General features: G+C 36.5%; 1 protein-coding gene across 3 annotated transcripts; it reads left to right on the forward strand.

Annotated features, from left to right (window-relative positions):
- Nucleotides 1–317: 317 nt before the first annotated feature.
- Pkd (serine/threonine-protein kinase D3) lies at nucleotides 318–8,845 on the forward strand. Of its 3 annotated transcripts, XM_077423901.1 has the most exons (14): nucleotides 382–695; nucleotides 969–1,250; nucleotides 1,647–1,931; nucleotides 2,034–2,165; nucleotides 2,294–2,499; nucleotides 2,647–2,926; nucleotides 3,007–3,161; nucleotides 3,258–3,319; nucleotides 3,453–3,582; nucleotides 3,677–3,809; nucleotides 3,965–4,144; nucleotides 4,336–5,091; nucleotides 5,229–5,314; nucleotides 5,397–8,845. In XM_077423901.1, the coding sequence occupies exons 2-14, from the start codon at nucleotides 1,247–1,249 to the stop codon at nucleotides 5,508–5,510; spliced, it is 2,523 nt and encodes an 840-aa protein (XP_077280027.1). In that variant the 5' UTR covers nucleotides 382–695; nucleotides 969–1,246; the 3' UTR covers nucleotides 5,511–8,845. The 3 variants fall into 3 exon arrangements, with proteins under 3 accessions (XP_077280025.1, XP_077280026.1, XP_077280027.1); XM_077423899.1 differs by having other exon boundaries at nucleotides 318–695; nucleotides 1,647–2,165; XM_077423900.1 differs by lacking the exon at nucleotides 969–1,250 and having other exon boundaries at nucleotides 356–695; nucleotides 1,647–2,165.
- Nucleotides 8,846–8,974: the final 129 nt, after the last annotated feature.

Below are 8,974 nucleotides of genomic sequence, written 5' to 3' on the forward strand. Positions count from 1 at the left end.
CGAGTGTTTGCTATGTAGCGTTCTTGCTCCGTCCACCCTCTTTCCTTTGAGCCAGATAAAAAAATATCGTTTTGATTTTCGTTTGAAAAGGATCTTTGCGTTCGTCGAATGGATTTTAATCCCAAGAGATATAACATCAATAACACAATAAACGTTCAAGTGAAACGCTAACTCGAAGAGTTTTTTTCGCGATTTAAAGTATATATACCTATATAAAAATTTAAAATTGCAGATTTCCCTCCTGTCGCTGTTACCATCCGAACTCATTTCGTTCGTTTATCGTTTGAGAGATGCCGCCCCGGCAGTCGGCAAAGTAGTTTCTCGAGAACGCTCATTGGGAACCATGGGAACGCTGCTGATGGGAACTCCGAAGAACGGCGAGCGTGGCGCCTCATTGCCGCTCATTGCCGAATGCCGCGGCATGCCGCGGCGAATAACTGGCCGCGCCGGAGAGGGCTTCGCGTCAAGGTGGGTCGGTCACCTGGAAATAACTGTAAAATGTCATCGGCGAATGTGTGTCAGGCATGGACTTGACGTCGCGCGCACGACGGTGACACCGCACGCTGGCTGGCTCGTGACAATCGTTCTGTCAATTATGCGTATGCCGCCGCGTTTCTGAGGTGAGGGTAGAGCAGCCGCGAGTCCGCACCCTGCACATCCGAGATCAGAGCTGACCCGACGAGGCGCACGAGGAAGTACGTAAGAGGTCGGGATCCCCGAAGAAAATCCGTCGGGGAATCCGTCTTTTTGTCACTCGACCACTCGTACGCTCTCCTTCGCTTCTTCCGCTCCAATTCTCTCTCTCTCTCTCTCTCTCTCTCTCTCTCTCTCTCTCTCTCTCTCTCTCTCTCTCTCTCTCTTCTTCCCTCTCTCTCTCTCTTTTTCTTTCTTTCTATCTCTCCTCTCCCTCTTCGTTTTTTTTTCGCTTTACAAGAATTCTCACGGGACGCACCGGGCGTGTTGCATAGGTCGATTACGAAACTCCTGCGGATAAACCGCGTTATCGAGGATACTTTTGGCCCGTAAGGAGATTATATTGCGTCGGGAGTCCGGGACACACCTCACGTTCATGTCATTCGGCTGTTACAACTGGGAACCCTCATCGGAGCGATGAATGATTCACTGGCATGGAAAAAAGCCAGCTCTTGAAAATCGTGAATAAGAAACTCCTTCGCGGATTATTCTTGTGACATTACGGCAAGAGAGAGAGAGAGAGAGAGAGAGAGAGAGAGAGAAGGGGAAAATAATGAGTGAGATTTAATTATTTTTAAATATAAATCAATTGATAATGATACACTGAACGCATTTATTTAGTTGTTTTTATAATCTTCTTTCACAATTATATTTTTCATTGATTATTCCGGATGTCTGTTTACACATCTGCTATACATCCGGCTTACTTTTTGTTTTATCTAGGACCTTAATCTAAGACTTTCTTAATCTAAATACTCTATATTCATACTTCTCTCATTAATCTCAAATATATGTTACAAATTATAAATTTTCTTTTATTGGAGAGAAAAAAATCATCACGTTTTTCTAACTGTTTGACAAGATGAGAACTCGGACAGAGTTGAAATATATTGCAAATTTTTGGATGTTACAATTTTGATCTGTGCAACTCTAAGTTCGTATATACGTTACAGGAAAAAAGTCGCAAAGCGCCATGGAGGGGACGGAGGTTACGTTTTTATTCCAATTTGGTCTGATACGCGATACAGTCACGGTCGATAGCAGCACGCTTACTCTTAAGGCCCTGAAAGATCTCGCCTGTGATTTTATAAACACCAAGTGTCCAGAGCACGGACTGAATCATCTGTTTGAGAGATTAATTTTGTTCAAACACGATTACAATTCCACGAATGTATTGCAACTAGTTACAAACGCTACGGAAGTGGTTGACGAGACCCTGGTGGAAATCGTGTTGACTGGTAAGAGAAGCTCTTGCGTCGCAGCAATTTTCACATATCGATTGCTCGCGCGTTGCATAATACGTGATAATCATAGAAGAAAAATTGTTTGTGATATTTTAGCACAAGTGCCAAACGAATACATTCCCATTCGACCTCATGCCTTAGCAGTACATTCCTACAAAGTTCCGACATTCTGCGATTTTTGCGGCGAAATGTTATTCGGGCTTGTCCGACAAGGTCTCAAGTGCGAAGGTATATAAATTCATGATAAATATTTTATATAAAACTTTTGCCATTTGTAAGTCAAGTATATATACGTTTCCTTAGGTAATGTTTGCTATTTAATAATAATTTTAAAAACCGTTTGCATAACTTTTTAGGTTGCGGTATGAACTATCACAAAAGATGCGTCATCAAAGTACCGAATAACTGTTCGCAAGATGCGAGTCAAAGACGGCGCAGCTCGGCCATGCTGAACGTACCGAGATCGCCGAGTCAGGGTTCCACTAGCAGCCTGACGAGCAATACCGACGATAATTACAGTTCAAATAGTACACTCAACACAAGCCAAAATAATAGTACATTGGTATGAGCGAAAGTATATTGTTCGACTTTAATTTAATGTGTACACTTTTGAAAGAAAGAAAAAACAAATAAATATGGCTGATATTTTTCTTATTCCTTTTTATTTGCGAAATTCGTGTGTCTGAATAAAATATATGCTATCTTGTAGGCAATACCGAGTATAATAGCACCAAAACAGTCCTCCTCGCCGATATTGGGAGGGCGACCCGTTTGGGTCGAGCGAGAGCTCGCAACGCGAATAAAAATCCCGCACACATTCGTAGTGCACACGTATACACGTCCGACTGTATGTGGACACTGTAAAAAGTTGCTAAAGGGTATATTTAAGCAAGGCCTTCAGTGTAAAGATTGTCGATACAATACGCACAAAAAATGTATGGATAAAATACCAAAAGACTGTACTGGGGAAAATCCACGAGATAATACAGGTAGTGTTTTGTATACATAAATTTTTAACATATCGTAGTTTCGTATTTCGGATGTAATAAATTTAAAAATGCTTCCTTAGGCGAGTACACGGACAGCGGTGTTGGCAGTGAGCTAGAAACCAAATGTGATACTAGGAATGAAGAAGCCGATGCTGACAGCGACACGGAATCATCGCCTTTAATACAAGATGCGTCGTTCACGAATAACGAGAATAAGATATCCAGTGATTATCCCGTAAGTTCAGTCTCTTTTCTACGAATGTCTGTAAAGTCTCAAAATGGAGATGATTTTCGAAAAGAAGCTTCTTAATATTAAATTGTGTGCTTACAGGATCATCCACGATATAACGATACCGTTGCTTGTGATGAATATCAGAAATCGCGACCGTCAAGGCAAGTTTCTGTTGTACTATTCGCGTTTTCTTCTTATTTTTATCTTATTTTTATTTTATGCGAAATATTTTATCTAGATACATAATTTTTCTAATATTACATTTTCTCTTCCTTTTTATAAAAAAAAAAACAGCTGTAATTCAACACCAAGTAACAACATTCCATTAATGCGGATAGTACAAAGTGTGAAACATACTAAAAAACGTGGGTCTAAAGTATTAAAAGATGGTTGGATGGTGCATTTCACAAATCGTGATCCAATCGTGAGTATTCAATATTTTCTGATATCATTTAAATTATTAATTACTGAATATAAATATATAGACTCGAATGAAATTTATTTACGAATCTTTTCAGAGAAAGAAACATTATTGGCGGCTTGACACAAAGTCCATAACGTTATTCCAAAGCGAGAATGGTTCTAAATATTATAAGGAAATACCGTTGGCTGAAATTTCAGCAATTGAAACCGCTAAGACGCCTCGTTCGTGTATGTACTTGCAAACGAATTAGAAGTTATTTCAGAAGTTGTTTTTAAGTGCATTTTCCTCTTTTTTTTCTTAGTTTTTTTTTTAAAGAATTTACGTGTCAACAAGCTTTCTTCAGTTGAAACTTCTCACACATTCTGCCTACTTTGTATTGTAGATATAATGCATTGCTTTGAGCTAAAAACTGCCAATGCCGATTACTATGTCGGGGAGGATCCATCATACGGAGAAAATTGCGGACAAGTCTCTCCTCCCGAAAGTGGTATCGGAGCTCATATAGCTAGATCGTGGGAAACTACAATTAGACAAGCACTTATGCCCGTAACTGTGTCGAATAGTATGTATATTTGGTTCGCTATCATGACACCTTTTGCAAAATGATAACACAAGATCTTTTCCGAGCCTTTTATTAGTTTATATTTTACAGTTCTCTTATTATTTAAATTACAATAGTGTATCTATATTGAAGCATTATTTTGTTTCTTGGAGATAAATGGTGGTACAAAAGGTATTACGTTTGTGTTATAGATCAAGAAGAACCTGCCGAACCTAATGAACCCGAGGAAAACGTAACTGATATGTCACAATTGTATCAGATCTTCCCGGATGAAGTTTTGGGATCCGGACAATTCGGCATAGTTTACGGAGGTGTGCATCGCAAGAGCGGCCGCGCGGTTGCCATAAAAGTAATCGACAAGCTACGTTTTCCCACCAAGCAGGAAGCCCAGTTGAAAAACGAAGTAGCCATCCTGCAAAATCTATCGCATAGCGGAGTGGTGAATCTAGAGCGTATGTTCGAGACAACAGAACGGATATTCGTAGTGATGGAGAAATTGAAGGGCGACATGCTGGAAATGATCTTGAGCTCCGAAAGGGGACGACTCAGCGAACGAATAACCAAGTTTCTCGTAACGCAAATTCTGGTCGCGTTGAAACACCTCCACAGCAAGAACATCGTGCACTGTGATCTGAAGCCGGAGAACGTATTACTGAGCAGCGACACGGATTTCACCCAGGTGAAATTATGCGACTTCGGATTCGCACGGATAATCGGCGAGAAGAGCTTTCGGAGAAGCGTCGTCGGCACGCCGGCGTACTTGGCGCCGGAGGTTTTGCGGAATAAGGGTTACAATCGATCATTGGACATGTGGAGCGTCGGCGTCATCATCTATGTGTCATTAAGTGGCACCTTCCCCTTTAACGAGGAGGAGGACATTAATGAGCAGATCCAGAATGCTGCCTTCATGTATCCGCCAACTCCGTGGAAGGAAGTCTCAAGCGATGGTAATTAACACTTCTGTTATTTCTTCGTGGATTGCTTTTAACGAGCAACGTAATATTGGCATACAAAACATATCATTTCTTTCTAAATAGTATAAATTAATATAAAAATTTTTTTACGTTATTTCTCCATCTTTCAGCCATTGATTTAATCAATAACCTTCTACAAGTAAAACAGAGAAAGCGGTACACCGTGGACAGAAGCTTGCAACACGTGTGGTTGCAAGTAAGCATTATTTTCATATTTTATTCGACTATGTTTATCTAATTATTATTAATTATTAAAAATTTATTTTTCTTTTTTTAAGGATTATCAAACATGGTGTGACTTGAGGAAATTGGAGCAGAAGGTTGGCTATCGCTACCTGACCCACGAAAGCGACGACGCACGTTGGATGGCGTACAGTAATCAAGAAACATGACAGAACTGTTCGCCCGTTTTGAACATCGAGGCATTACCGACTTCCTTGTCACTGCACAAAGGCTGGGCCCGATATGCTCGAGCTACTCTACGGCGATTTATTCGTGCCTGACTCAGTAAAAGTACGTAAAAATTAATACAACTCTGTCTTTCGGACGATATTCCGAATAAGTCGTTCTCCGTTCTAGAATGGAATCGACAGCGGCATTCTGAATTTGCATTTCGGGATATTGCTACTTCCTCCAAAATGCTTAATAGCATTATTAAACATAACATTCAGAAAGCTTCCATAACGTTAACATTCCCACAAAATGATCCTAGCACAAAAGGATTTTGATTCGCGGTATATTATATACGCGTAGTGATAAATATAAAAATGATAAGTGAAAAACGCTCTACGAACAGTAGCCTTGTTCGTGAGACATTAGAGACCGAAATGCCGCGGTTTAACAGATCTTACCAAATTCCATTTTAAATATCTACTTCAGATTTTTTATTTGTAGAGATATGTCTTTATGTAAGCTATTTAAACTACATTATAATTATGTAGACATTTTTATTGCTTTAATTCTCGATTATATATTTAGAATAACGTTATTTTATAAAGCATTTTAGATGTTTTATAAATTTATTTTTAATTTTTATCATGCTCTTTTTGAGGTGACTTTATTTTATTGATATAATTTGCCTTTTTAATGCATAATGATAATTTCGAATTTATTTCCGTGTACTAACTTGTAACTTGTAACTTGCAATTTAAGATATACAGGGAATTCAATTAAAAACTCTATTTGTTGTTATAGCAGATTAATAGTGAATCTATCTAACCCATGCATAGAATACTTTTTACATAAATCAATTGTATTAAATTAGTATATTTTTATTTCGCGTTAATACATAAATATATTTTTTTATTTATTCTAAATTTAAAATATATTGCTAAGTTATTGAATAGAATTTATTATGGATTATTATGGATTAATAATTGCAATGATTATTTTATCATTTATTTCAATATTTATGAAGAAAACCCACACAAGCTATACTTCTAAAAAAATCTCAATTAATTTTTAAATATTCTATGTATGAGTATAGATATAAAGCGCACATCGTATATAGAAGTTTATATCGATCAAATAATTTATATTGCGATATAATTTAAATATTTTTATGTATTTTTACATCTTCAATCTCTATATATTGTGTTATAATTTGATCTGTTTTAAATATTTGAAAAAGAGATTATTAGAAAAGAAAAAAATGTTATCGAAATTTTTAAAGATCTTTTAAAAGTTAAGATTTGTTTTATATATCTATACATTTTAAAATTTATAAACATTGCTTCCAAGTGATAGATGTTTTATATATAAAGAAAATATAATCATAATATATATTAATTTAAAATATAGTATATATGTTAATATATGTTAATTTAATGTATAGTAAGGTGATATGGGGGGTATCTCACTTTTTGTTAGCAGCAATTGGCGAATCTCTATATTAATTATCCAAACTTTATAGCTTTAAAAGAAGATATATATTAATTTCTCTTTGCGATTATTATATATGATATTAAAATGTTATGCGTTGAATGAAATGTATGGGATACTTGAATAGATACTTAAATGCGGCGGCTACATATTCTCTTTCTAAAATTTTCTTAGCGATAGCATGGAACAATGATTGTGTCAGTAGTCAATATGATAAATGAAGTTGACGACTAGCAAGCTAGAAATTAGTATTATGCGAGAACTTAAAATTATTAAGATGGTGCAAAACAGATTTGTCATGTTTGTTAAATAGAAACTTGAAAACGAAGTCGCATAATATATATCTTGAAACTATTTTCATTAAATAAAATAGTTACATTAATTCCAACACGTTTTTTCCACGGAGAAAAACTCCTCCAAAGAATATCTTTTTTAAAGAAGATTTTTTAGATCAATAACTCTATTTAAAACAAAATTTAATTTTTTAAGAAGTGACGAAGCTTTTGCACCACCCTAGTAATTGATTTATTATAAATTTAAAACATACCGCGGAGAAAGACGTAGTTCTACGTCAAAACTTATTCGAAATATTTCACAGTTAGATAGCTGAGACCAATAAGGTGCAATTTTTCCGGAGAGGAAATATTTCTATATTTAATAACTATTATAAGGAGAATATATATATTCGACTTCGAATAGTTTGGTACGCATTCGATCGTAAATTGGCATTATATACCCTTAAAAACGGCCTATATCTTTAACAACCTTTATAAGTAGTAGGGTAGAAAATAATTTCTCGTTTTGTATTGTGTAATTAAACACAATAGTGCAATTTTTACGTTCATTAAGAACAGAGTAAATATATCCAGTGAGGATACTACAATGCAAAATGACGATAAACCATAATCGATATACTTGTAATATAAGAGATATAAAGGCGCGCGCGCCAGCAGGCGTTAATTGTTATATTTTATAACAACTTTTAAAAATTTATCGTAATCTTATCTGTAGAGGATATCGTAGATCAATGTCTTGTGCGCATATTACACGCGTCTATATACTTAAGAATCTATTTACGCTATGCAAATGTAATCTCTAAGTCGTGCGCGCGCGAAGCCAACTTCGCGCTCACGGGAAACGCATTTACAATACTCGACGCATTTAATACCAGGCATTTAAACGTTCTTCCCGCATAAAGAGGAAGGAAGATACTCTAATGTAGAAACAAACGCTGTTATCGTAATCTCTTATATTTACTATCGCGCTAATCTTATATATGCTTTTACGCGTTCGTGGTTCGAAGGCAGGATATACCGTATGTATAAGCAACGTTCATACTTAAAAAAAAAAAAAGAGTTTTATTGACTCTCATGTAATTGCACACAAATTTGACTTGCATTTTATTCCATATTTTAAGCGGAGAAAGTTAGTACTTTCTAAACCAAGACAGTGATGTATCGCGCAGTTAGAAGATGCGTATAATTATTACGCAATTTGATACTCCGAGAGAAGAAAGGAACCAAAAACCATCGCGTTATCGCAAAGCGCAAACGTCTTGAACGATAATGGATTGCCGGCTTATGTACTTAGTGCCAGGTGAAAGTCCGAATTTATATGCTAATTCTGTTTTTGTCGTAGCATTAACGAGGGGTAATCGTAACAAGCCCGATTTATGTATACGCGCGTTTCTCCTTCGTAATACGTTTTAGATCGAGCGAAAGAGAAGATGGCTTTTCAGTGCCACGTGTGAATTTTGATATTAAATTGATTTGTATAACATCGCTCTAAGCCTTCTATCTGAAAATGGTACCAATAAACTCGGAATTTGCCTTATCTCATCCAGAAACTAATGCTCTACGTTATTTATTCCCCGCAAATTCCTCCCTGAAAATCTTCTTTCTTGGAAAATCACGTCTCGTTGCCACCGGTATCGCGAAAGAAAGACAAATTGAATTAGCATCATGCGAGATAATAA

Source organism: Temnothorax americanus, unplaced genomic scaffold (assembly GCF_048541705.1).
Source record: "Temnothorax americanus isolate GAGA-0224 unplaced genomic scaffold, ASM4854170v1 Scaffold8, whole genome shotgun sequence".
Taxonomy (NCBI): Eukaryota; Metazoa; Arthropoda; class Insecta; order Hymenoptera; family Formicidae; genus Temnothorax; species Temnothorax americanus.